A 26784-nucleotide genomic window follows, 5' to 3' on the forward strand; every position below is an offset into this window, starting at 1 on the left:
TTATTGGAGATGTAAAATGATACAGGTCTTTGAGGATAGTTTAACCACAATGGTTCTCAAAGTGAGGGGCGGGGTTACTGCTGCAGGCCAAATTAAATACAATTGTGGCATTTGTGTTTTTGTGCCACAGTGTGCACCATATTCTCAGGAGGTATACAGGATTTTCCTTTTCTTTGTTGAGATTATTCAGTGTTGTGTTTTGCAGCAATAGCTGTGTGGAGGACATTTTTCACTTGATGAGAATTTCTCTTTTTGTTATTTCAACTTCAGTAGGAAACCTAGTGCATTTTATGTATAGAGAAATAGTTAAAAATGGAGTTCAGGACGGAGCGTGGTGGTGGAGCGTGCCATGAAAGTTTGAGGCCGAAAGTGATTCTCATCTGGATATGCTGTGTTTGCAAGTTTGGCTTTTCACTGTGGCTGACGGCGACGATGAGTTCAGGAGCGCCGCAGTCGTGCAGCGACTCAGATGTTTGTTTCGGGTTAGAAATGTAAAGATTGCAGTTTCAGTTGTAGATGATGATAAAACTTGATCAATACTTTGGTTCAATTACCAAAATGTGACCATGTGTCTTACGTTTACCCCGGGGTCACAAGGTCGTCGTGAAATATGTCTCACCTGCTTGTTCCTGAGATATACTGACAGTGGGGAGAGAGGAGATCTTCTCTTTCTCTGCTGGAGGAGGCCCTGTGTTTTCCAGCTGACCTAGTAACTACACACAGACACAAAGACATCAGTGAAACTTCAGATAAGTTTTAACGACGTCACATCTCGGCCCGGTCTGATGGGTTAGCTTTACCTGTGTAATGACGGCGTCTAAGCCTCCCTGTCCCCATGCGTAGTCTCCTGGGTTAGAGTGCAGCATCCCCGTCCTGAAACAGAGACAGATGACTGAAGCTGATGAAGAGCAGCGCCGACCCAGTGACCCCCGGCACCGTGATGCTACCGCGGTGTAACCTTACCATGAGAGCGGAGGTGAGCCCGGGGCTCCAGAGTTGGCAAAGAGCCCGGCCAGAAACTGTTGCACAATCCTGGCAGGTGGAGGAGACGCAGAAGAGTTATGCACAATCCTGGCAGGTGGAGGAGACGTAGAGGAGTTAGTGATAGTTAGTGGGAAAAAAAACAAAACAGGAATTTTCACAGGTTGAAGGCAGAAATGTAGAAATGCTCTGTAATTGGCCGTGGGAGTGTTGACAAAAATAGAAGACAGTTACTCACCCTTCCACGGCGGGGGAGCGATCTGGTCTGCTGCTTCCTCTGGACCTGTATCGTCTCTGGCTTTGCAGACGAGTGGGACGTCCCGGTCCCCAGTGTTCCCCTGCCCCTAGCAGACCACCCATACCTCCTCCCAAGCCCGCTGGGACTGAGCCTCCAAGTGATCCTCCTCCCAGCCCCCCCAGGTCGCTGAGGCTCCCCAGTCGTCCTCCAGGGAGCCGGGGTTCTGAGTCACTGCTGTCATTGTCTGCCGTGAATGGTCGCTCCAGTAACAACAGGTGCCATAGCTACAGGGGATGGTGGTGTACCACAGGGAGACAGGTGGAGGAGGGAGGAGAGGAAGCAAAAGTGAAACCAAGAGGGTCAGAAGAAAAAGTGAAAGAAAAGCAGAAAAGACAAGAGTGAAGAAAATAGATGAGATAAGTGTGAATAATCCACTGTGCCCCCGCCCCCCAACACCGCCCTCCTCTCCAACCACCCCCAGATCAGCTCATACCTCTGCAAACTGTGTAGCTGTGTCATCTAGCCCATTTGATCCACTCTCTAAAAGACTGAGGGGACAAAAGACAAACTATTAGCAACCTTTACAGAGCCACACACATTTATCCATAAATGTGTGTGTGTGTGTGTGGCTCTGTTTACATTGTGTCTGAACACGTGCAATGACTATGATGTAAATGTGTGTAAACTTTCCATTAGGGTCGACTCGATACCCAAACCACAAACCGATACCAAGTATCAGTCCTGATACTTTTTTAAATTTAGGTTGTAATAAAAATATAAAATGAACTAGAAGGCAGATATATATAGGTAGGTGCTGCAGTGCTGTGAACATAGTGACGTGCAGTGTGTGTGTGAGAGATCAACCTAAACCACATTGAGGACACCAAGCAGGAAATGTTTAGTCAGCTCTAATTTTCACCCATTCACAGAAGGTTTTTCTGTGTTAAACCTAAAGTATTCAAAAGGGAAACGGTCTCCAAATTAGAAATGATATCAATAAAAATAAGGCTAAAACTAATTAAAAAAATTATAATTCGTAAAAAGCAGAACAGAAAGTGAGTGGAGCTTTAACAGCATTTGTGCATTTAAAGTAAAAAAAAAATTGAACTAAACCTGCTTTCCAGTAAACACAGTGTCACTTCAACTGTGTAGCTCTATGACGAGTTATTAAAGTAAAGTATCGGACCCCACGTCGATACTTGTATTAGTGCATCACTGCGTGTCATGTGCTTCTCTTAGTCACTGCCTTAAATACACACGTTTATACATAGTTTATAAATTTTATTCAAATATGCAGTTACACAGAGCCCCGGTGGTTACAGTGGGTAAAACAGGAGAAGGTGTCTTACCTGGAGTCTTCTGTGACTTCTTCTATAAAGCCTGAATCACATCGTGGACAGATGTATTCCTGGAAAAAAAAATGTCAGTACAGACTTAGACTGAGTCACACAAGACGACTGGAAAACAGAAAAAACAAAAAAAAGTTTGCTTATGTAAGCTGGCACCTTCCGCCGTCTTTTCCTGTTGGACTGTCGTAAAGATGAAACCATCAGAGGACCTTTTGTTTTAAGAATGTCTTTTATTGTTGTTGAATGAAACTCGATGTTGATATGAAAAGAAATCATAACATCTTGAGTAGATGTAATGATTTACAGGTTCCTGTTGTGTTGAGAAAGTATGGTAAAAGTATTGATAAAGAAATGAAACAGATACATGGATGATTTGGTCACATGGACACGGCTGTGTCGTCTTAGTGTCGGTGTGTTTCTGACTGAGTGCTCGAAGGAAAAACAAAACGTCTCTGAACTTGTTGTTTTGACAGTTTCTGACAAAGCAGGATATCAGCAACTTCTGAAAGATGGCCCTTGTTTTATGAAGGTAACACAGGAGGAAGAGCTGCTGCACCAGCCACACCCAGAGTGTGCAGTGAGGAGTTTATTCACCCCACTGTGACCTTATATTCACATTGTCTAATTGTTATAATTTCAATATTATTTTAAGTAAACACAGAAAACTCCAGAAGCTAATCGAGGCCAAATGTGTGTTGTGAATTTGTTCTCCAAAAATAAAATTAGACTTAACCCTATGGCAGGAGTTCAACATATGTGATGTGATTCAATTCACAGTTGTGAGTCATTTGTTTGCAGGTCGTCCAATCTGTTGTATAAATGGATCCATGACGGACACAGGATCCTCGTGATCTACTGGAGCAGAGTGATGTGTGTTGCAGTCAGATGGCTCAGTGAAGACATGCCACAGACATGAGGCGGCATGAGGCAGTCAGCCCAGCTGAGCGGCCAGGAATGACCCTCTGGGTGAATGATGGGCACCACTGGTAATTTTTCAAACCACTACTTAACAATCAATGTCACAATATGCTTATCATCAGACTGTGATGCGACTGGCAGCTGTTAAAGAACTACCACAAAACTGAAACCTCTAAATTGAAAACATTAAAGTTACAAGGACATTTTTTTGTATTTGGTTAAAACGTCCATCCCTTTGAAACACAATGATATCCAGTCATGTTTTCTTGCATGTATGACAGTAGGGAGAAATGTGTTATAATGCATTTAGGTGATATTGTTGTGCCAGACATGATAACAGGAGTTCCAGTTTAGACTTCCAAACTTTATCTCAAATCCAGCACCAGCCAGGATGTGTCAGGTATTTTTGCTCTCACTTTAGAACTGAAACCCAATACGGGTTAATGTTTTTCTTTCTCCATCTGTAAATAAAAGGTGAATGTCTGACACTTGCTCGACAAGTTTAAATGTCAGTAGTGACATTCATTCAGTCTTTCAGGAGTGGGTCTTCTCTCGTCTGAATGATTTGGTCCTTGAACTGATGTCAACAGTTGAGACTCTGACAGACTAGTTATGCTATGGATGAGATGTCATGGTTGTTGTCACTTATGATTTTAAAACCAAAACTAAACAATATGATGTTTCTGAACACACCCTCTTAATAATTCACTCGTCGATAGAAGAATTTGGAAACAAACTGTGACAATAACACAGCTCTGTGTTAATGAGAAAATATGCAATGACTCATAGATATAACCAACAAAGGACCCTTTCTTAACTGTTACGGTTGATGTGTGTAAATCCAACAAAGTCAGAGTTCCTATCAAGGCTCTGACATAATGTTTGCAAACGAAACCAACATGTGGACGTTTTGTTTACATATACAGTATATGTTTTCCTCAGAACTCCAAGTGTCACATTATAAATGAGCTACAGGACAAATGGTAGTCCTCTTTGGTGGTGTTCTTTATTGATGGAAAGAATGATGATTTACAGCTTTGGTTAATTAATAATAAAAGTGAATTGTCATCGACAACTGGAAGAAACTCTCAGTACAAATAAATTGATCTGAATGAGTCAACAACAGTTGTTTTGTCTGAATGTGATAACAAAAATATATGTAGCCTAAATAAGAATAGGTCAATATGTGGTGTTATTGTTCCTGCACAGTTCCCCAACTACTACTGTAGTTGGGGATTCTTTTAAGGAACTTAAATATCATATATCAAACAGGTCATGCAAGTACCAAGATTCTTATAAGAAATTCGATTTTTTTTAAGTTTGATTATTCTTACAAGAAATTCGATTTTTTTTACATTACATGAAAAAACATTTTAGCTTCTAAATTATTTGAAATATGGCATCAGACTGGTCATGTGACCTACGAGATGTTTTTTTTTGTCCAACGTTGGACTTTAAAACTGAGATGAAAGACAAATGGTCCCTGAAAATTCCCTAACTTCCTCAGTGGGGATTTTGTTGATCCATAAACAAATCTTACAGACAGGGTTTTGGACTATTGACAGTAAGAGATTTATAGGCTACAGGCTAGAAGAGACAACAACAGGACCTCAGCTATTTTTGTTGTTTTGAGTAAAATACAACAGACGTCTTGCTTATGTCGAGTGTCGAGGTTATGGTACAACGTAGATTTAAAAATGTAGACTTAAAATGTGAATTGAGAGCTGCCTTTGGTGCTTCAGAGAGAAATATCCTCAGTGTCACAGCTTTATTTGTTGAGTGAACGACAACAAACGCTGATAACTGCTAACAAGCTAGCTGAGTCTTAGCTCTAGCAACTGGGGGAAACAAACAATGTTTCGCACAAACCGCGACTTGTCAATGACACGTACTATAAGGAAGAGAGTGAAGGGAATATGTAGAAAAGCGTATGCCTTACCGGGAGTTTGGGGTTCACTTCTCCTTTACAGCAGTGACAGAAAAACCGATGCGGGGGAACAGCCGCAGCCTCCGCCATCTTGGCCAGAGCAGCACAAACAGTGACGTCGGTCCTCCACAAACACAGCACAGCTGTTCGCCTCCAGCCCGTCATGCACCGCGGCTGTGCGACGGGCTGAGGGCGGAAGTGCTGCTCGTGTGTTGACACTGTGCGACTGCATGTGTTTAGCCGGTGCTTAAAAAGTAACATTACCGCTATTAAAAAAAAAGGTTTGTCGAACATTTGCTTTATTTACAGTTAGCCATCATCTAGCGCGCAGGTTCTGTGAATTTAGGCAATGCAGCAAATTATTTGAAACTAGCGTTTAAACTTGGGTGCAATCCTAAGTAGTGTTGCGTACACAGGAGTGGACACATGAGTGAGTTAGGTCATGTATGACTATTTGCAAGTGATGATCATATTTTTTCAGTCGTTACAATAAAGTGAGCGATTTAACTACATGATGATATACGCATTTTACGCTCTTTTTAATTCTTAAAGTTGCTTTTTTAAATGTATTATCTATTGATCGAATTATTATTATTATTTTTCAATATGTTTACATTATGCATAGTTCATATGCTATACTGATGAGGCACTGTTCGGAATCAGAAGTATTTTATTGAGTCCCCGACGACGTTATAATGCTCGTAGAAGATCATATCAATAACAATAAGTATTTTGTGTGTAGAAAATGTGTCTTCTCTGTTATATTTAAATAATACATTAAGCTAGTGACATGAACCTTTGTGGCCAGTCCGGCGACCCCTGAAGCTGAAAGAGGATACGTTGTTGAGCATTGTGTTGCCTGTATTTCATGCTGAGCTGTGTGAGAAAGGATCTCTGTTACATTACCTGTCCTCATGTTTACTTATTTATCTGCTAACACTACCCACTTTCTCTGACGTATTTTTAGTGCTGGGATATCGATATCAACATCAGTTGTGTTGTTTTATTCTAATAAATTGCAGCTTCTAGTTCAAACGGTTGAGTTGGCCTAGATCTTGTTGCAGGGCTGTGGTTGTAGTTTGCACTATGTTCCACCTCTGGATATATCTGCCTCCGCACTCTCTTCTAACTTTGAACAACTGCCATTTGCATAAGCAAATGAAATATCAGTAAATAGTGATCAGAAGCATTAATATTTACTCTAATCTAACAATCTTTACCACAGCAATTCTGAGTGCAATTTTAAGCATGGATTTTCTTTTTCCGGGTTTTGGAGTACCAGTGAAATATAGGTCAGGAAATGTGCAGTTGGCTTTGTTATTGGTTATTGTGAGGCATTTAATCATGACTCTGTGTGTGCAGATGACAGCTCAGGAGACACGTCTGTGTGGGCTCCTGCTGCAGGAGCACTTTGGAGACGTTGTAGAAAAAGTTGGAACACACCTGCTCAAAAATGGAACACAGAATCTAAGAACAATTCTTCATGAGACCGGCACCTCACTGAATCTGGTAACAGCCTAGTTTTATCACATCCAAGTCTGCAAAAATATATTTATGCTAACAGTAATGGTGAACATACTTTTTTTTTGTCCTCTTTTTTCCCGTCCATTCAGGTGAAGAAGTCTCTGTGTGTGCTCATGCAGCACGGCGCCTGTGTGTTCAGTCCAGGTCGTAAAGGACCTGGGAGTCCCACAGAGTACCAGACTAGTGCCGATCGCATTCTGAGAATTTTACGTTACCCACGTTACATCTACACCGCAAAAACTCTGTACGGCGATACTGGAGAACTCATCGTAGAGGAGTTACTTCAGAGAGGTCACATGACCATGAGCAGCACAGTTAAGACGGTGGCCGACCGCCTCACCCAGAACATGGAAGGTTAGTAACTGTCTCTATTGACCTTTGACCCAGGATCTTCTGAGATGTGTATCATAATTGATAGAGTTTTTGTCTAACCATTTTTCCGTGGCGCCACCTAGTGGCAGAAGTGCTTAGTGTGCAATTAGTGGTTGTATCCTTGTTCTTACTGTAGGTGAGGGTGTGGAGGATGGTATGGTAAATATTTTTACATTGTCCCGAATACAATGACAAAATTAATTAAATAATTTTCACATAATAAAATAATTTTAATAAAAAATTCAAGTTTTGCATTGCCTGAGATTTTAATGCTCTTTTTTTAGCGTCTGGCCTCTGATGGTTTGTTGGTTTTACCTGAGAGTTTGTTGGATTGATTGACAGACAGTAAACACGTCTGCCCCCTGTTGTCTGTTGTAGAGGGCCGCAGCATTGATTACAGCGAAGTGTCGTCAGCCTTCTCCAATCTGGTGGAGACTCACTTTCTCCAGCGCTGCCCCATATTACATGGAACAGGAGCAAAAGACAGCTCGGCTGCACCCGCTGCCCCCGAGAGCGCCACCCTGCCCTCACCGGAGAGCTTCCCCGACTGCTACAGGGTACCACAAATCCAGCTTTTCGGGCGGGGCAAGCGGCAGCACTCTGGTGAGGATGGAGAAGAACAAAGGAACGCAAAGAAACCCAAGTTGGACCCAGCTGTGAGTAAAGTGCATCACCTGGTGGTGAACTGTGTTTAAATCCCTAGTTTTTCTTGTCTCTTCACCTTTCCTCTTCCTGATCCTCTGTGTTCAGACACACGGTGACGAGGGAATTTATTGGCAGGTGAATTTTGAGAGGTTCCATCTTCACTTCAGAGATCAGGCCATCATCAGTGCTGTGGCCAACAAACTGGACCAGGTCAGACTTACACCTGGACACCTGAACAAACTGCTATTAATAATATAATCAAATGTGTCTATCAATTCTAAAACAATCACTAGAATGATATCATTTATTCAAAATAAAAGTCAGAACATTTTAACATAAACTATACTGTAATTTTTCAAGGTATTATTATGATCCTCTTCCTTACATCTTATCTTGTACAACTTAATGTACTTTTTATTTTTACATATCATATATATATGTATATATATATATATATTATTTTTATTTATACATATATATATTGACCACTGCTGGGGTATGATTGTAGTTTTTATATTGTAAAACAATGCACAATTGTTATCAAATAATCGTGATTAATTGTTAATTATATTTAATTATATATTATAATAATACATAAATATTAATATATTAAATATTTGTTATATATGTATACATATTCATTTTTTAAAATTATTTTTTATTTTTTGCCAGACCAGTCAAATTACTGAATAAACATGACTTATATCCCATGGTTTTCTCTGAGCAGCTGTTTCTGCGATGACATTGTTACGTCCTGCTCTCGTGTTGCTCACAGACCAGCAGTGAGATTGTCAGGACTATGCTGAGGATGAGTGAAGTGACAACTGCCCCCAACGCCTCGTGCACAAAGCCCCTGTCAGCCAATGAAATCTTCCGCTCTCTCCCAAGCAGCTACAACATCTCCAGGCCCATTTTGGACCAGTACCTCACTCTGCTGGTGGACGACCCGGTACGACTGCCACCAAACAAGTTACGTTACGTTGTTAAAAAATCTCCTTAAATTCACATTTTCTTTTCTTCGAACGTTCTTTTCCAGATGGAGTTTGTTGGAAAGATGGGTGAAAGTGGAGGAGGGACATACGTTGTCAGTATCCTTTTCAGTTGGACTAAGTGACGTCATAGTAATTCACCTCATGGAAAATCTGACTCTCAACTTGTGAAACACAGGAACTTTTTTTTTTTTTGCTTAACTCAAATCACTCAGATTTAAACAGAGCACTGGCCAATCTGGCCCGAGCTACACTGGAGTCTGTGGTGCAGGAGAGGTCAGTGGTTGTTCATCTTTTGCACCTATTATTATTATTATTATTAATGTTTGGTCATCAAAACCTTTCAAACCATTCATTAATTTCCCATCTTCAGGTTCGGTTCCAGGTCGGCACGCATTTTCCGTCTGCTGCTGAGGAAACGTCACCTGGAGCAGAAACAGGTGGAGGATTTTGCGATGATTCCAGCTAAAGAGGCTAAAGACATGCTCTACATACTGCTGTCACAGAACCTGGTACAACTGCAGGTAACTGACACTTGACCCGGTTTTGAATTTTTTTTTTTTTTTTTTACGAAGGAGACGACAGACTCTTCAGCCTGGTGCTGACGTGGGCGGGAATTTCAAAACTTGCAGTACATTCACTATAAATGATGAGCCAGACAGTTAAAAAACGGTTAATGCTTTTACTCACTAACTAAACCCTTGCTGCCAGTGCCTTGCAGCAGGGGTCGCCACCACCACCACCAACACTGTAATTCCTATGAAACCACTGTGGCAAAGTAAAACAAATATTTCAATTAAAGTTTATTTGATAATGTGACCGTGAAAAGACAAAAGACAAAACCTCACTGTACTACTAATAGTGTTGCAGGTGTGTCGAGTCAATGGATGACGTAACAATATCGTCAGAGCTCAGTCGGCCAATCAGAGAAGAGAGATACTGTCCGCTGGTAGAATAATAATAAAAGTTCATTGTACGTACAGGTAAAAGACAGAACCATCTTGGCACTTCCACGGTGTTTAATATAGGTTTTAAAACAGTTCAGTTCATGCAGTTCATGGACCAGGAGGGGGCGTACTGGTGGTTTGCCGCTTGGATGATTTCCAAACCAGACTGATTCAGCAGTTTTATATTAAGGAATAAAAGATGATGGGGATCTGGACGGTTTCCAGAGGAGAGACTTCTCCTTCCTCCACAGTACCATTGGGAAAAACTTTTCTTTTCTTTTTTTTTGCTCAACCATGTCATTGTCTCTTCTATTTTATTATATTCTATTATATTCTGTTCTTTTCTTTTCTATTGCATTTTATTCTTCTCTGTTCTATTCTATTTTTTTATTTTGTTTCTTTTTTCTTCTTTTTCTGTTGCATTTGTTCTACTATGTTCTATTCTATTTTGTTCTTTTCTTTTCTATTGCATTTGTTTCTATTTTATTATATTCTCTTTTATTCTCTTATGTTCTGTTCTACCATACAGGAAGTTCCAAAAACTCCCGACTTCGCCCCCTCACGTACATTTTACCTGTACACCGTCAACCAACTCCCCACTGCCCGGATGCTGCTGCAGAGCTGCTACAAGGTAAAACAACACCCGTCAGTGACTGTTGTTCTGTCGACGCAGCTTTTTGCTCATTTGTAAACGTAATTGTTTTTTTTTTTTCGTGCAGACGGTTGCAAATCTCATCGAGAGACGTCTGTTTGAGACCAAAGAGAGCAAGTGAGTGTCTGACTCCCAGCCTGTCTCACACATCACAGGACTGTGTTTGAAAAACTCAACCCTGACACAGAGGAATTCTTGCTTCCCTGACAGACGCCTACTGGAGAAATCCCAGCGAATCGAAGCCATCCTGGCGTCTCTGCAGGCCAGCGGGGCGGAGCCCGAGCAGCTGACGGAGGTGGAGGAGATGATCACGGCCCCTGAAAGGCAGCAGCTGGAGGCGTTAAGACTTCACATCAACAAGTAGGAGAAATGAACCGTCATGTTGTTCATCAGCGCCACCTAGATGTGAGTGAAGGTTGTCTTCTCATCGTTTTTCTTTTTTTTTTTCACTGTTCCCAGATTAGATTCGGCCGAGAACCAAGTGGATGAAACCATCTTTCTTCTCGAAGCCTACATTAACTCCACCGTCAGAGCTGTCAGCCCAGTCAAAGGGAAATGACAGGAACTCTTGTTTTGAACGAATGCTTTCGAATTATTTTAGTCTTTATAAGAATGTTGGAATCCTTCAGTTTGGATTAGAATAAAGCAACTGCACATTTTTAAGTCCTCTTGTGGTGGGATGGTATTAAAACACTCAAAATAGATACAGGTTTGGTTTTCTTTGTTTGATGAGTGTAGACTTAAACAACAACATTTTTATTTATTTATATTTGTCTGTGACATTTTTGACCCTTGTAATGCAGTCTAGTTGTGGGCTGATTACACCGCCTGTCTTTAGCAAGACGGTTGTAGCTAACGTTAGCTCTGGCGTCTGTAATCGGACTGTTGTAGCTAACATTAGCTCTGGTCATAACGTCATATGTTTTACATTGTTATCACTCTAATCTTCCATCGTTGTTCACCAATTCTCTTGTTCGCTGACGTAACTCAATTTATCCAGTGCATCTTCTTCTGGCTGGCAAACAGACTTTAGCTGCATTACTGCCACCTACTGGGCTAAAGAGTATTGGGTTAACGTTGTGTCAAAATTTAATAAACTCATCAAAATGTATTTCCTTTATTTTATTTTGACATGACGAAAAATAAACAAACACTTGTTTTTTTCACACTTTTATTATTTCAACAAAATCAAATCCATTTCAACAACAACATACGTTAAAGTGATGCCTGGGATGTAAAACCATGATGAGTTCTCCATATTAAATAAAAGTAATTGTGATTTCGTACACATACGTGTTTCTTTAAAAATACTAAAAAAAAAAGGAAACAAAAACAACTATTTACACAAGTGCCGCCGACCCTGGAAACGGTGGGAAGTGCATTTCTGTTTGAGCCCAGCGATGCTGTCTTTGGTCCTCTGGGTCCGTTTTAGACCAGTACCTGAGTCCAGTCTCATCACTCTCTGCAGACTCTGCTCATGTGGAAACTGCCATGGCAGCAACAGTAGGACTCAGTCCTCGTGGTTCTCCTCCTCTCCTCTGTGTTTACGTGTAAAGAATCCCAACTGGTGACAGAGCAGATCACAGTAGATCAGTCTTACATGTAATTCAAACAGTGTTACTCGATGTGTTCATTTTTTTCTATTAAATCTCCACAAATTACTGAGCCTTAAAGCCTTAATTTTGGCAATATATAAATATATGTTTATTTGTGTTTTATATGTATATATATTTCATATATACATATGTATGTCTGTATATATATATTTCATATGTACATGTATACCCATATATGTGTGTATTTATATTTCATATATACAGTACACATGTATATAAATATATGTACTGTATGTATATGTATAAACATGTATATATACATATAGACACATATACAGTATATACCCATGTGTGTTTATATTTCATATAAACACATACATTTAAATATATATTTATATATATACCCATATACTGTATATGTGTATCTATATTTCATATAGAAACACATTTAAATATATATATATCCATGTGTGTATTTTAATTTCATACATACACATATTTAAATATATGTACTGTATGTATATATATATATGTATAAGCATGTATATATACACATATATGGTATATACCATGTGTATATATTTCATATAAACACATTAAATATATATTATATATATATACCAATATATGTGTGTATATTTATATTTACATAATTTCTATTTAAAAGTGTGTTTGTTATTGTTCAGACAGTTTATATTCTCCAGTGTGACATGAAAATACCTTCCAAAGAACAAAAATGATCAGGGCCAACAGCAGCAAACCACCAATGATGCTGCCGATCAGAATCCACAGTGAGATGGGAATGGCTCGGCCTTTGAGAACTTCCAGAACAGTCTGAAGACGCACAGACACACGTTTGGTAACAACATCAACACCCGACTGTAACCGTGTGTGCCGTCACTTGTTGTAACTGTGGTTCCTACCTCCCTCCAGAGCGTTCCTGTGTCCAGAGTGATGAGGTTGGTCTCCTGGGCCGTGAGGCGGTAGGCTCCTACGATCTTCACAGACTTATATTTGGCCTGCGGTGACAGACACACACACACACAGTGTTACGGGCCGGTGTTTGTGTGACAGAGCAGAGGAGGTGGACTCGTTCTAGTCTGTCCTACTTGTCTTACTTTCCTGAAGAAGTCTTCGTGGACTCTGCGGCTGACGCGGATGACTGCGGCTTGACCTCTGAGGAGCTGCTGCACCTCACAGGTAATCTCTGTGCACCACGACCTGCTGCAGTTCTAGACACAGAGACACAAACACAGTCATGTATCGGTATTTAACTGAAATGATTGGATTATTATTATTCCAACTCTGTACAGTCACTACTTTTCCTTTTAACCTCCACTGAAGTTCACCGTTTGCCTCTATCTGTATTTTTTTTTTCTGCGCCACCTCCAGCTAATGGCACCCCTCGGGGGACACGCTCCCCAGTGTGGGAACCACAACATCGAGATAAATATGGTTGCTGTGCTCTTATGTGGCAGCAGGGGGGCGGGGGGGCTCACCAGTATGTCATTCTGTATCATGTCTTCAGGGTGAAGGGGGCGCACATCTCTCTGTCTGGACTTGAGTTGGGCCAGATCACTCAGCACGCTGCAGTTCACTCCTGTGGCCTGCAGGGCGGTTAAACTGTCAATGTCAGGTTGAGGTTGAGGCAAAAAGAGGTTTGAAAACGCTGAGACAGGATTGAGACTCACGTTGTAGGAGAAGACGTCCGTGACGGCCGTGAAAACCCGGTCTCCTGCGGCCACAGAGGGCAGATGTAGCCTCAGCTCCAAATTACTCACTGAATAACAGCCCAGATTTTGCACCTGCAACCGTAACCAGACAATGTCAGTGTTAGTATGTTTGGCTTCGTAATGAGACAAAGAAAGCGTTATTTGTTTGCAACTGCTGACCTAGATCAGGGGTCTCAAACCCATTTTGGTTCACACCCTAGTGGGCCGGTTTTGGCCCGCATGCCGTATGTTTGACACCCCTGATCTAGCTGCTGTTAGGAGTACGTCGACCAAATCTGTGTCCACTAGGGGGAGATGTCATTAGAATGTGAAAATTGTCCTATAATTAAAATGACTATAAGATAATATTTTCCTTATTTTGACCATAGGGGGTGCTGTAGAGCAATATTGCAAGGCTCTAGAATCCAATAATGTTTGTGAAATTGACAAGTTTTCCTGCATTTTCAAGCACCCAAAATGTAATCCTTCTTACATAATATTTATTTGTACCAAAGGGTGGCGCTATGACTAAAGAACAAAATTAAAAAAACATAGTATTTTAAGCCGCCACACTGACTCTGAGGTGTGTGTAGAACTCTGGTCCTGTCGCCTCGGACACCGTGCGTGTGGGATGGACTTCATACCGGTTTAGGTTGGAGTCACTGCACAGAACAACGACACGTACTGTAAATGTACACCAACAGAAGAAGAAGAACGCTAACAGGTGTCACAACGCTACACGGACACGTACCTGTTAACAAACAGATCTGGTTCGTACTGAACGAAGCTCTGCAGCTGAACACTGTTGTCTCCTAAAGTGTCATCTCTTTCCACGCTGTCGCTGTACGAGAGAAATATATGGAGATCAGGAAAAAGACGCTGTGTTGTTGTAGGATCAGAAGTACAAATACTGCAGTTTTTTCCTCACTTATATGCTCAAAAAACAAGATTTCAGTTTGGTTGTACCTTCCTCGTCTTGTATCTTATCAGTATCTAGATACCTGTGTATTTGTACTGCATGTCTACTAATACATCACGTGTAGTATCTACCTTGAAGCGTTCAGTTTGATCTGAACTCGACTGTGCAGAGTGGTGCAGCTGAATTCAAACTCCAACATGAAGTTAACCTGAGCAGGAAGAAGCAGAGACGTTCAGACTCGGCTCTGAGCGAGTACGCTGTTTTTATTTTTGTATTTTGTTTTTAAACATCCTCACCTTCGATTGTGAGCGAAACACTGGGTAGCTAACGTTACAGGAGTGGCTGTTGGCACCGATGGCCGTGCACTCGATCTTGAAGTTAGGATCCTCCTGAAACAGAAGAGAGGTGTGTGAGGATGTGTGCGCTGCTTCGATGTGTGCCAACGTGGCCGGAGCATCTCCTACCCTGATGCTAAGGCTGGAGAAGTGCAGGTTGCGTGAGTAGTGCATGGTCAGGCTGGTGTTGTAGGCGTTCTCTAGTCTGTTCTGGAGCTGCACTTCCACCGCCAGTCGCCTCCGCGGACTGCGGATCACGTACGGCTTGTGTCTGTGGAGCAGAGAGAAGAGAAAAACACTGAAGACTGAAGAAGAAGAAAGATTTGAAAGAAATATAGAATAAAAAAAACATCAGAATATACTTTGTCCCAGAGATGTCCATATGGGCCTGCAGCAACAAGTCCGTGGTACAGACATCGTCCTCGCCGCAGTCTTTGAAGAATGGAATCTGGAGAGTGGGTGAGGGGGGGGTCAAAGAGAGAACCGTGGGTTTGATGATGATGTTGGATGTAAAACAGTGGTTGTTGTTGAAATAATCACATTTTATTTTTAGCAGAGGTTTCTAAAATTATTACGTTTAGAACCGCTTCAGCAGGGTGTGTCAAACATAAGGCCTGTGGGCCAAAACATGCCCACTACTAGGTTCAATCCGGCCCACTTGATGAATTTCATTTCATTAAATATGGAGATATATCTAAAATGCTTTTTTTTAATGAAAACAAAGAAAAAAATTAGACTTAGGTAATTTAATTTTAGGTAATTATGTTATGATTTGGCCCCTGAATCAGTTTGACACCCCTGCCCTACAGTCTGATAGTCAGATCTTCACTCACTGATTTCTTGACTGAGGTCGGCCAGCCTTCATCCAACACTGGGCCACTCTCTGTGTTGTTGATCTTAAACCTCAGTGTGAAGCTGATTGGACGGATGTAATCGGCTGTGTCCTACATCAAAGACGGAGACACAGAAATGTTGACGGTGAAACCAGGTGTCTGTCCTGGTCTGTGTATGAAAGACTGGATGATCAAGGGCTGCACATGTGTCTCTGTGGTTCATCTGTGTGTGTGTGTGTGTGTGTGTGTGTGTGTGTCTCACATAAACATGGAAGGGCAGATTGTAGCACAGAGTCTGTCCTGTGTGAACGTGGACCGCTCGCTGCGTCTGTCTGTGGGAGCTGTCATCAAACAGGGCTCGTGCGGACAACTTCCTGTCGTCCAACATGGCCGTCACCCACAGATCTGAAGAAACAGAGTCGTGTCGGTGAGACAGATGGCGAGAGTGAGTGACGGTGAGTTCAGTCTTGATGAGACGGTAAAAGTGAACAAGGTGTGGAATGAAATGAAAGAAAACTTTTACCGAAACTGTTGCCGCGCGTCCCAGGGGAGCGGGACACGGCTGTGAAACAGGCCGTGGCATTCAGACAGGCCGACTCTCTGCTGCCCCTCTGGCAGGTCTTCTGGATGACGTTGATGGAGTGTGGCTGGAAGGACAGACTCACATTGACCTGGACTATGCTCCGGGAGCTGCAGGCAGGAGGAAAGACGAGTTATTAAAGTGACGTTTGAGTGTTTGGTTTTTCGACTCCTTAAAAACAACACTGAACTAAAAACGAATAAAGAAAATCTGTGTTCCTAATTCAAAGGTAAACAGGAAGTGCTGTGCCACTTTTTTACTTTGTCAATAAACTATCAAACAAAGAAACTAATTCAAAGGTAAACAGGAAGTGCTGCACCATTTTTTTACTTTGTCAAACAAAGAACGGTGTTAGAACACACGTGAAATAATTAACACAGGGAATTATTAATAATTTTTTTCAATGCAAAATTCCACTATTGATTTCTGATTCCCCACTTACCACTAGGGGAGCACAAGTACCACCAATGGTATCCATACCATATTTTGAGAAACACTGCTCTATATTAAAAATGAATGTCTGCAATACATTTAAAAAAATATATTTTGAAAATTGAATGATCCTTTATGATAATTCAACAACAGAACCGGTCTGTACCTGTTCTTGGTACAAAAAGATTTGGGGGCCGCTGCTCTAGATGATACATCACTGCAGTGGTTTTGTTTATTACATTAAATGTGTAAAAGCCCTTTCTCCTTCATGTTCAGTCACCTGAGCAGGACAGCACTGCCCTGAGCTCCCACTGCCAAGTCGATTAGCTCATCTCCATCCAGGTCCAGGCGAACACTCAAACTGCGGCCAAAATACTGCAGTGAGGGTGAAATTGATGACGCTGCAATACGCTGTGGGGACGAGAGCCAGAGACAGATCAGTCGGTGTGAGTGACGTCTGAAAGTCAGCGGGAAAGGTTGTTGATGTGGTTTTTTTTTTAGTAAATTAGTAACCAGTAACCTGTTTATAATTGTGGTTGATGTAAATACCGTCTCCATGGTACAGGTAGACGGCCCCGCTGTGCTCATCCTCCAGTGGGGCTCCGACGAGCAGGTCGGTGAAGCCGTCATGGTTGAGGTCAGGAGCAGCTGCCAGGGCATAACCAAACCTGGCATCCTGGGACTTTTCATCCGACTTCAGAGTGCCATTGGCAACAAACACCTCCTCCTGAAATGTAGGAGAATTCAGAGCAGGCCACATAAAATAAATATATAATGTCAGTCTTGGGAGACACAAGTTGTTGCAGAATGTGAAATTGTCTCATTCCATAAGGGGGCGATCACTGTGGTCTCACCCCATTCAGCGTGTAGATGTAAACTCTTCCAGCCTCCTTGTTTCCTGAGCCGAGGTACATCGGCGCGGCCACCAGAAGGACATCAGTGATGCCATCCTGGTCGATATCCAGCCCACACACCTCGCTGCCATAGTATGAGCCAATCTGTCAAAATACATGTCGTTTCAGCTTACCGCCACTAGATAGAGACATTGGCTGCTAGTTTTCTTTAGGTTTACGCGGTTGTATTTTGAGCTGGAGACCGAACGAAAAGAAACCCGTACCTGTTCTCCATTAAGGGCCTGTACTATGTTGACACTGCTGTCGTCACTCAGTTCGAACAGGATGACTTTGCCTTTGTGCTTGAAGCGAGGAGCTCCGGCGACGTACAGCCTCCTCCAGTCCCCAACGATCACAGAGGACACTGTGTAACCTGAACACACATCCATGTACATGCTGCGTTATGCCTTAAATAGCACTTTCGTTAAAGGAAAACATGTAGTTTGGCCGCGTTACTTACGTTTAAAACTAGACTAGTGGCTTTGTGGACAACATTTGGAGTAAAACTAAGTAGACAACAACACTTTCACATTTGGAGTAAAACTAAGTAGACAACGACACTTTCTATACAAACATAAAAACTCCACACGCAGGTATAAATATTTCCCGGCATTTAAAGAAAAACAACACCTAACGGCGTGCATAACAACCTCCACACGCAGGTATAAATATTTCCCGGTATTTAAAAGAAAAGGGAAAACAACACCTAAAAGCGTGCATAACAAATACATCTGGCAACCACGGTATCATCCCTCACACCATATAGATTGGCGCGTGCCGGTTTGTGTAATATATTTAATTATTGTGACGAAAATACGTGCTCTGTGATCGCGAGTACGCCACAGAGAAAAGGAACATGTTGCAAACAGTACCATGCCGCACCGAGGGGTGGCAGACGTGAGCCCAGGTGCTTGCTGCTCTTCTTTTACGCAGGTGCTCGGACGACTAAATTAAATTACCCATGATTCAAAGTCAAGTTACTGCAGTTGTTCGTCACTTTGTTTTATTATGTTTTTTTTTAACTGTCACTTATCAAGTGGACACTGTTTATTAAGATAACGATGACGTGATGTTAATAATAATAATACGATAATACGTCAATTCAGCGGATAATTCAACGTCTAAAACACAAGGAATGGACTTTTACAAGAAAATGACTTCCGGTGCCAAGACGCCATTTTCAAGTAAAGGTAAGACCTGAAACTATTTTCACGGCTGACAATGAATATTGACCTAAAATAATAGTTATCTTTTGCTAAACGGTCATTTTGAAAATGTTAATATTTAATTAAAAGTCAGTACTTTTTAAAACTTTTGATGTGTGTTGATAAGTTTAGAGCTTATTCAGTTAATCTGGACAAAATGTTACCTGGGTTCAGGGGTCGGAAAATAATTTGTTACTTTAAGGCAGTGATTCCCAACCATTGTTCTGGAAAAATTATATTATGTGATGTTATTTATTTAAAGCAAATAATAATAATAATGAATACCTAATATATCAATATATTAAGTACACTAAGTGGCAGCAGATGGCTATAAAAACTAAAAATAGATAGACTCAGAGATGTTGGGGAAATTTTTTGTGTCTTTCTTCAATTCCTGCGACCAGCTTTGTGTTCCTATTTGTATTACTGATTAAACTTAAAAAAAAAAAAACACAAGTAAATGAGTGTACTGGTACCTAAATAAGCGGCATGATTTTTGAGCTCCAGCGGGAACTCGCTCTCAAAAGCTTCCCTGGAAGGCACGATGCGACCGTTCACTCCTTCCTTCAACACGCCACCGTCCCAATCGTAGGCACCCACCATGCCAAATAAAATGCCGTCCTGAAAGATGAAAAGCAGTGCGAGGATGAGGAACAACAAACAAATACATATCTTTCTAACACTGATGAAGAAAATGTGTGTGAGACTCACGTCCAGCCTGTGTGTGGAGAAGCCGATCTGAGACATCTCCATGTGGAACGAGCTCTGGTTGGAGCCCAGCGTCCCTGCAGGTGCATGAGGACAAACGGGTCCAGTCAGCACTTTTTATCTTTACATTTCTTTACACAGACCCTCCCTTCCTTCCTCCACTTCAGTGTCTTATATATATATATATATATATATATATATATGGCATCAACAGTCTCTCTCACACAGCACCACACCCTTTCCTTAGCTCCCATTCTTTCCCTTCTAAACCTTTTAAAACCCTCCACTGTGTGGCACCACATCTCATCTGGGTTCATCTCCTCTCCGCTCTTCTACTTCTCGGCTTCCTTCTTCTGACTCACAGTTTTGTTCTTGCACAGATCCATTCTCACGCAGCCTTGTTCTGAGACATCACCCACCCTCCAGTGTGAAGATTCGATCTCCCAGGGCATCGACGATGTCATTGAGTGCAGCTTCATCCGTCACGTTGAAGAAGAATTTGTCATCAGGGTCGCTGGCGATGTACTTGATCTCATTGATGAACGTCTCGGGGTCCTGCTGCCGGCGGATGTAATGACCCAAAACCTGAAGCACAGGAGAGGAGAAAAAAGTATTCAGTCTGTAGACAAAGACAGAGCAAAGATCATTTTTAGAAACTTTCTGAAAAATATAGAAAAAACATTTCTTTAGAAGCGGAGTGATGTATAAATCTGATTGGTTAGCTGCTTGTGCTGGCATGGAAAAAGGTCATCTCTCACAACTGGCCACACTGGTTCCCAAAGAGGAGTGCGTGTCCCCTTGTGGGGGTCGTGAAGCTACTGCAGGGGTACAGCACGGCGGATGAATTTAAAGTTAAACATTTTTCATTTGAGGCTGACCTCAGACCTGCTGGTGTGAATGTGAGTGTGAATAGTCGTTCAGTGATGGTGAACAGTCTCAGGTGAACCCAGATGAATGAGCGTCTCCATTACGCACCCATGATTAAACAACGCCTGCTGAGTGGAAAACATGTGACTGGAGGAAATGGCAGCCACCAGGGGTTTGTAAATGAGATGCACAGACCTGGCAAGAAGGCAAAAGAGTGACTGACTTCAAGATTTACAGAAGGGGGGGAAAAAAGGCCTACGGCTGAGTGACTGAAACGTACAGGACAGAATTCCATAAGAGAAACCAAACCCACAGATGTCCCTCTGTGACTCCGACTGCCGGGCAAACTGAGGAAATCCTCTGTTTTTAAAGGGTGGGGAAGAGGGGGTGAAGAGGGGCGTAGTGTGCAACATAAAGAAAGTCCGCATATAACCGTGGATGTTCAGATCTCGAGGCCGAGACCTTCAGCTGCTACGAGGGTATTATTAAAACAGAGGAGAAGCTGCGAGAAAATCAAACGTTTTCTACTGTAAATTTTAACTGCACTTGGAGGAGTGAGCGACTGGTTCCAGTGTGGTTGTTTTGGATGTGAATTTAAGTGGCCACACATATTTGACATGGTTCTGCGTGAACTGTTGCCCCACAAACACTCATTCTTGCCCCCGACCTGCACTGATGTAGAAAACACAGCCTGCTCGGCACACACTCTTGTTTTGAAAGCACAGACGTCTCCTGTGAGTGGTTTCAAACACACACACACACACAGAAGCAGCAGCAGCAGAGTGTAAGATCAAAACATGGCTTCCATTACACCCAGAGCAGATCCCCCCATCATCACTGACCCCCAACAGGCACTTTGTTTTGTCTCCCTCCGTCTACAGTTTCTACAGTAATGTCTCTCCAAGGATACGGTGGAAAAACATCAGTGATCCTCTGAAGCACCGTCGTTAAATAAAAGTCACCGTATACTTTTATGCAAACTGTGTTTCATGCAAACTGAGCAGCAGCTGTGAGCCATATATTTCATAAAAAAGGAGCAATTGGTGTTTGAAACTGAGTTCCCAGGTTATTAATTCCAACCTAATATAGTGGTTGTTGCAACAACTATATATAAATATATATATGTTTATATATATGAAGAGAGAGAATCTTTTTCATTGGGTGATTATTATCGTTGCAGTTGTTTGTGTTTATCTGCAGTCGTGTTGTCTCAGCCTAAACTCTGTCTCTTTCTTTTGCAGCTGGTTTGGACGTTTGGTCCTGACGGTGGACGTCCTGCTGAGATCCTGCTTGAATGTGAAGAAATTAAATGTTGGGAGGATGGCAGTATCAGATCCCAGGAGTCACCGGAGTACTGTGAGTTGAATCAAACACTTTTTTAGATCCCTGATCACACAGATTACCAGAAGTGTTAATATGAGTGAGAAACGTTTGTTGTTGGCAAATTTCAAAAGTACAGTGGTGCCCCCGAGATATGAGTTTACTCCGTTCCACAACAGCACTCTGATCTAGATTTGCATTTTGAAAATGATTTTGACATTTTTTTTGACCAAGTTCATACTAAGATATTATTGGACCAGACTTTTATGCAAAGGAAAGTGTCTGAAATGATTGTATTCCACACCGTTTGGTAGAAGTTTTCCTAACTGTCCAGTTATCAGTTGTTTATCGCTGTTCATCAGATGGTTGGTTAAGAAGGTGAAATCATGAATCAGAGCTTCTCAAAAATGACTAATTTTGCCAACTGACGGCAACATCCCTGTCTTATTTATCATCTACCACAGGATTCTTCTTAGATTTTACCAGTGGTCAAACACTGACATTGACTTCCTGATAAAGAAACAGTTTGAAAATGTTACATTTTCTTTCGCTGTGGAATCAGCACGTCCAACCAGGGAAACCAGCAGCCTCTCCATTTATAGACCAGCAGCACACATTTCTATGGTGGCACTCGGCCACTGCTGCTCCGCGCTGGCACTCAGCAGCTCCCCTCTGTGGGAGCGCTGCAGAGAGGAGTCTGGTGGTTCCTCGGCTTCTCTTGTGGGATAGGGAGGGGTCTGTAACCAGTCCTGCCACCAGAATGTGTCTCGTCCTCTGATTCTAAAACCATACCAATGCTCAGGCTGTGTCTGTGTGTTGTGGGGGAGTAAGTGGGGTGGGGTGGGGGGGGCTGAGTGGGGCTGAAAAAGGGACGAGTCTTTGTTCCCGTTTGTGGCTATTTAAAGTAAAATGAAGGGGTTCATTTGGTGATGTTGTTCCTTGGGGAGTGGTAGTGGGATTGTATAGTCGCTCGAGGGTTCCCAGCATGTGGTCAGTGGACCACGTTCACACACTGCACATGGAATGTCATAAATGCTGGACACACCCCGCTGACTGACTGCTGGGTGTAATCAATGATTTTTGTTGCTACTATAAATGTTGTACACGACCCCCTCTGAGCCCCCGCCCCACCTGTGGGCTGCTGATGACCCATGGACGTGGCTATTTTTTGCAGACTATTTATGTGAAATTGAGCGGAAACTGTGGGACGTTTACTCACAGCGATGGCGTATCTCGTGATGTTCCTCTTCTCACACTCCTCCAGAGCGCCTGGGAGCTCCTCCCCGTCATGTGACTCCCCGTCCGTCACCACAATCATCACCTTGGTGGCTCCATCTCTGGCACCGCGGTCGGCACTGAACGCCTCAGTGCTGTAGAAAAAAAGACAATAAGAAATGATCAGAATCACGTAAAATTATATCCTGGTAATGAATGGTGTTAGATACTGGGAGCCTGAGGCGAGATGTGAGTGGAACTGGACCTGAAATATAACGGGATCAGAGGACTGAAGGGAGACAGAGGGCGACAGGGAGGATCCAGTCCTTCAGTTCTCAGTGATCTCAAATAAACTGCCTCTATATGATAACATACAATTTTAAGAGCTTCTCTGAGAAAATGAATAGCTGGTGGAGGAATTAGATCCTGGATCGCAGTCCATTCCCATCAAGTACAGATATAAATATATTAGTCACGCCGTATGACACACATACATTCAGTTGACTCAAAGCGGATATTAGACACAGCGTGCATGTGTCATCGCACGCGGCGACCGCATCTGTGCATTCCCATCCGGTCTGTGCCACGGTACGGAGAGGAAGGCCAGATGACAAACGCACGGACAGACCCAGGCCGCACCCTGTTGGTCTGCAGGAAACCTGTTCTCGGCAGGACCTGCTGCAAGTGTTGAATAGGATTGGCAAAGCCTCAGACCAACACACACACACACACACACACACAGGGTAGTCACTGCTTGTGAACTCAGTCATTTTCAGGCCTAACTCCAGCCATGACCTAAATATAACGTTGTGGTCGGCCACAAGAAACTCTGAGTTAAAAACAACTGTTTCCCCTGTGCAGTCTGCAAATTACATCGGGTGCAGAGAAAGGGAGAGAAAGGGAGAGAGAGGGAGACAACGGGGGGAGGGGAGGGGGGGCACAGAGAGTTAAAAGTACAGAAACAAAGAGATTTATGTGAGAGTTTTACTGGGGGAAAAATAATAATAAAAAAACAAACAAAAAAGAGTGCCACCCTGGCAAAGATGAAACGATGGACGAGGAAAAAGGAGGAGAAATTGAATGTTAACTGTAGAAATAGGGTTTGGAAAACCAACTTAAAAGATTTAAGACAATAAAATGAAACCGAAGACTATAAAGAAAAATGTGCAATTAATGCTCATGTGGTGTTACCGCTGTGTGACTAATGCAATAAAATAATAATAAAACAGAGAGAGGGAGAGGGAGAGAGAGAGGGAGAGGTAACCCTGGTTTTATTTACTTCTCATTTTATGGAGTTGTGGTAGTGACGACTGAGATGGTCTCAGATGGATGGAGCGTTGTGAAAATAGGTGGTTAACCCTAGAGCAGGAGGTTATTTGATGATGGTGTCAACTTCTCTGTAAGAAGAGAGGAAAAACACACACACACACACACACACACCAGTCATTTTTCTGTCAACATTACAATGACCCAGCGTCAGGAGGTAACGAAACTGGGCGCATCAGAAATGGGATCACAAGCCAAAAAAAAGGTTGCTAACGAAACTGGGCGCATCAGAAATGGGGTCACAAGCAAAAAAGGTTGTGAACCACTGCTTTAAGAACTCTACTACTAGGTATTTTACTCTCCTACTACTAGAAAGTAAAGCCCCCCCTCCACCCCCACCCCTAGAACTCTTTAAAATTACAATTTAAAACCATCTTATTTTCCTCATCTGATCTTCTTCCTGCACCACTGAGACCATCTCTAACTAAAACACGTGTGGTTGAATGTTTCCGCCCTATTTTTGTTTTTTTTTGTTTTGTTTTTTTGTGAATCTTCGTCTGTGCAGTTCTAACTATCTTTAGATCCTCCAGTTAATTTCAGACAATCCTGCTCACAGTGTCTCCATGTGGTCTAATTCCCCCAGACTGTGTCGCCCTGTGTAAACTAAACACCAGTTCTGGAACTGTTCCCTTCACTGTGTGCAAACCTCTTCTGGATCTTTCTTCAGTTTTCCACAACTCTCTCCCCTCAGTTTTTTGTCATCTTTACACCTTTGTAAAAAGTAGTTCATAAGATTAAAAAAATACTTCAGAGAAGTGTGTTATTTTTGTTCAAATGTACACCCCCCCCCCAAAGAAATAATAATGTGAGATAAAAGAATGCAGTGGTTCTCAAAGTGGGGGAGGAGTCCTCTAGGAGGGCACTAGGTCGTCACAAAGGGATGTTATATTAACTGGCCGGGTCGTAGTTTTTATACTTTGTGTTCACTATGAAGTCTCAGGTCCCCCTTGTGTTGGTTTGTGAGTACTAATACTAAATAACAGACCTAGGAGGGCACTAGGTCGTCACAAAGGATGTTATATTAACTGGTCGGGTCGTAGTTTTTATACTTTGTATTCACTATGAAGTCTCAGTACTAATACTAAATAACAGATGATCAAATAAGTTAAAAAAAAAAAAACTGCAACAGGAGCAGTGACGAAGCAGTGACAGAAAGAAAGTGAGACATGAAAGGCGAGAGGTTCTTTTGAGAGCTATTTAAGCTCAGGGCTCAGGTTTGGGGTTAAGTTTATAATAAGGACAAGGTTGGGGGTCAAAGGTCAAGAGTCAAACATGCTGTTGGAGTTCAGGTCACAGGTGAATCCAGCCTCTGCCTTACATCTACTGTACTGTAGATATTCAGACTGTAAGTGTAGTGTGAATTTGAAGTACTTGTTAATAGGAGGGTGTACTGTAGTTGTAGGTACTCCTGTGTGTACTCCTCCCGTGTCTCCTTGTGTATTTGTACAGCTGTGGGAAGCTGAAGGACCACTTGGCCCACAGGACTGGGTCAGGCCGTGCCACACCTGCAGCGGTGCTGCTGAGTCGGCAGCACCAGCAGCACCAGCTCAGCTAATCTCCCTGTTTTTCTGTGTGAAGAACTGCATGTGTTTATATACGTAGGACCTAAGAAAAACTGTTAGACTGTTGATATGAGCCGTCTATGTGATATCAGATTATAATCTAAAATAATTTCACGTCTTGGATTTCTTTACCCTGGCACTCGCTCCAGTTCAGTCGATCCGTTTTCTCACAGGAACTACCTCAGACCGAGTCAGTCTCTGATCTGGACCACAGTTACAGTCACTCCGTTCTCCACTCACTGCTTTTCATAAACACCTCCACATTCTCCCTTCAATGGAACCAGAAAACAGGAACTCTACAATTACCCGGTGTGTGCATGTGTGTGTGTGTGTGTGTAGCTCTATGAGCACATTGTTGAGGGGACAGCTTGTTCTCGTTGGGACATTTTGCAGGTCCCCACCGAGTGAAGGGGCGTTTTGAGGGTCAGGGTTTAAATTTAGTTTGGAGTCGGGATTAATGAGAGTCTCAGATTAGGATTAAGATTAGGAATATAGTTGTTATAGTTCAGGTCTAAGATTAGGAATATAGTTGTTATAGTTATAGAGGTCTTTGAAGGAGTAGTATATATACTACTAGTTATAGTACTTCATGAGAAAGTCTTTTATAAATACCACTACGAGTGTATGGTGGTGTTTTTTATCAGATAAAATACTGTACTGGGCTTTTACTGTATTTCCTCGTTTGTTTTTTCTTCCCCCAAGTGAAGGAGCCATTGTGGGTTTTGTGAGATTTGTTTTTCCTGCCCTACTTTTTTGTTAAAGAAAATGCAATTTTTGGA

General features: G+C 42.2%; 3 protein-coding genes and 1 long non-coding RNA gene across 7 annotated transcripts in view; 2 read left to right on the top strand and 2 right to left on the bottom strand.

The window, feature by feature from the left end:
• Nucleotides 1-5582, bottom strand: part of rnf115a (ring finger protein 115a) — an 8346-nt gene extending 2764 nt beyond the window's left edge. The window contains exons 1-7 of the mRNA XM_025061255.1: nucleotides 5426-5582; nucleotides 2569-2627; nucleotides 1713-1767; nucleotides 1220-1503; nucleotides 964-1032; nucleotides 801-873; nucleotides 620-713 (exon numbers count right to left, since the gene is read on the bottom strand). Of these exons, the coding sequence (XP_024917023.1) occupies nucleotides 620-713; nucleotides 801-873; nucleotides 964-1032; nucleotides 1220-1503; nucleotides 1713-1767; nucleotides 2569-2627; nucleotides 5426-5578 (787 nt within the window). The 5' untranslated portion in view covers nucleotides 5579-5582. The remainder of the gene's footprint in view (nucleotides 1-619; nucleotides 714-800; nucleotides 874-963; nucleotides 1033-1219; nucleotides 1504-1712; nucleotides 1768-2568; nucleotides 2628-5425) is intronic.
• polr3c (polymerase (RNA) III (DNA directed) polypeptide C) lies at nucleotides 3367-11863 on the top strand. 4 transcript variants are annotated; one of them, XM_025061254.1, is made up of 13 exons: nucleotides 3367-3554; nucleotides 6776-6922; nucleotides 7027-7291; nucleotides 7688-7965; nucleotides 8060-8164; nucleotides 8730-8903; nucleotides 8991-9042; nucleotides 9159-9219; nucleotides 9317-9467; nucleotides 10420-10521; nucleotides 10610-10659; nucleotides 10753-10902; nucleotides 11002-11863. In XM_025061254.1, the coding sequence occupies exons 2-13, from the start codon at nucleotides 6776-6778 to the stop codon at nucleotides 11099-11101; spliced, it is 1635 nt and encodes a 544-aa protein (XP_024917022.1). In that variant the 5' UTR covers nucleotides 3367-3554; the 3' UTR covers nucleotides 11102-11863. The 4 variants fall into 4 exon arrangements, with proteins under 4 accessions (XP_024917022.1, XP_008321379.1, XP_008321378.1 ...); XM_008323157.3 differs by lacking the exon at nucleotides 3367-3554 and adding an exon at nucleotides 5559-5691 and having other exon boundaries at nucleotides 6774-6922; XM_008323156.3 differs by lacking the exon at nucleotides 3367-3554 and adding an exon at nucleotides 5574-5694.
• Nucleotides 11312-26784, bottom strand: part of itga10 (integrin, alpha 10) — a 28995-nt gene continuing 13522 nt past the window's right edge. The window contains exons 8-30 of the mRNA XM_008323153.3: nucleotides 23122-23272; nucleotides 20135-20300; nucleotides 19719-19792; nucleotides 19484-19628; nucleotides 18027-18175; nucleotides 17764-17907; nucleotides 17430-17636; nucleotides 17190-17320; nucleotides 16421-16587; nucleotides 16160-16302; nucleotides 15898-16008; nucleotides 15427-15512; nucleotides 15194-15335; nucleotides 15026-15118; nucleotides 14861-14937; nucleotides 14562-14651; nucleotides 14388-14472; nucleotides 13790-13903; nucleotides 13598-13705; nucleotides 13217-13330; nucleotides 13022-13117; nucleotides 12819-12932; nucleotides 11312-12106 (exon numbers count right to left, since the gene is read on the bottom strand). Coding sequence (XP_008321375.1) covers nucleotides 12053-12106; nucleotides 12819-12932; nucleotides 13022-13117; nucleotides 13217-13330; nucleotides 13598-13705; nucleotides 13790-13903; nucleotides 14388-14472; nucleotides 14562-14651; nucleotides 14861-14937; nucleotides 15026-15118; nucleotides 15194-15335; nucleotides 15427-15512; nucleotides 15898-16008; nucleotides 16160-16302; nucleotides 16421-16587; nucleotides 17190-17320; nucleotides 17430-17636; nucleotides 17764-17907; nucleotides 18027-18175; nucleotides 19484-19628; nucleotides 19719-19792; nucleotides 20135-20300; nucleotides 23122-23272 — 2761 coding nt within the window. The 3' untranslated portion in view covers nucleotides 11312-12052. The remainder of the gene's footprint in view (nucleotides 12107-12818; nucleotides 12933-13021; nucleotides 13118-13216; nucleotides 13331-13597; nucleotides 13706-13789; nucleotides 13904-14387; nucleotides 14473-14561; nucleotides 14652-14860; nucleotides 14938-15025; nucleotides 15119-15193; nucleotides 15336-15426; nucleotides 15513-15897; nucleotides 16009-16159; nucleotides 16303-16420; nucleotides 16588-17189; nucleotides 17321-17429; nucleotides 17637-17763; nucleotides 17908-18026; nucleotides 18176-19483; nucleotides 19629-19718; nucleotides 19793-20134; nucleotides 20301-23121; nucleotides 23273-26784) is intronic.
• Nucleotides 18776-26784, top strand: part of LOC103388246 (uncharacterized) — a 51054-nt gene continuing 43045 nt past the window's right edge. Inside the window, exons 1-2 of the long non-coding RNA XR_522501.2 lie at nucleotides 18776-18992; nucleotides 21824-21938. This is a non-coding gene — a long non-coding RNA (uncharacterized LOC103388246). The remainder of the gene's footprint in view (nucleotides 18993-21823; nucleotides 21939-26784) is intronic.

Source organism: Cynoglossus semilaevis, chromosome 13 (genome assembly GCF_000523025.1).
Source record: "Cynoglossus semilaevis isolate Cse_v1.0 chromosome 13, Cse_v1.0, whole genome shotgun sequence".
Taxonomy (NCBI): domain Eukaryota; kingdom Metazoa; phylum Chordata; class Actinopteri; order Pleuronectiformes; family Cynoglossidae; genus Cynoglossus; species Cynoglossus semilaevis.

What these genes read in the sequence shown, in the direction of transcription:
- polr3c (XM_025061254.1), top strand. Translation starts at nt 6,776, where the DNA reads ATGACAGCTCAGGAGACACGTCTGTGTGGGCTCCTGCTGCAGGAGCAC. An exon ending in TGCTGCAGAGCTGCTACAAG is followed by an intron (nt 10,522 to 10,609) that starts GTAAAACAACAC and finishes TTTTTCGTGCAG; the next exon opens with ACGGTTGCAAATCTCATCGA. An exon ending in TTTGAGACCAAAGAGAGCAA is followed by an intron (nt 10,660 to 10,752) that starts GTGAGTGTCTGA and finishes CTTCCCTGACAG; the next exon opens with ACGCCTACTGGAGAAATCCC.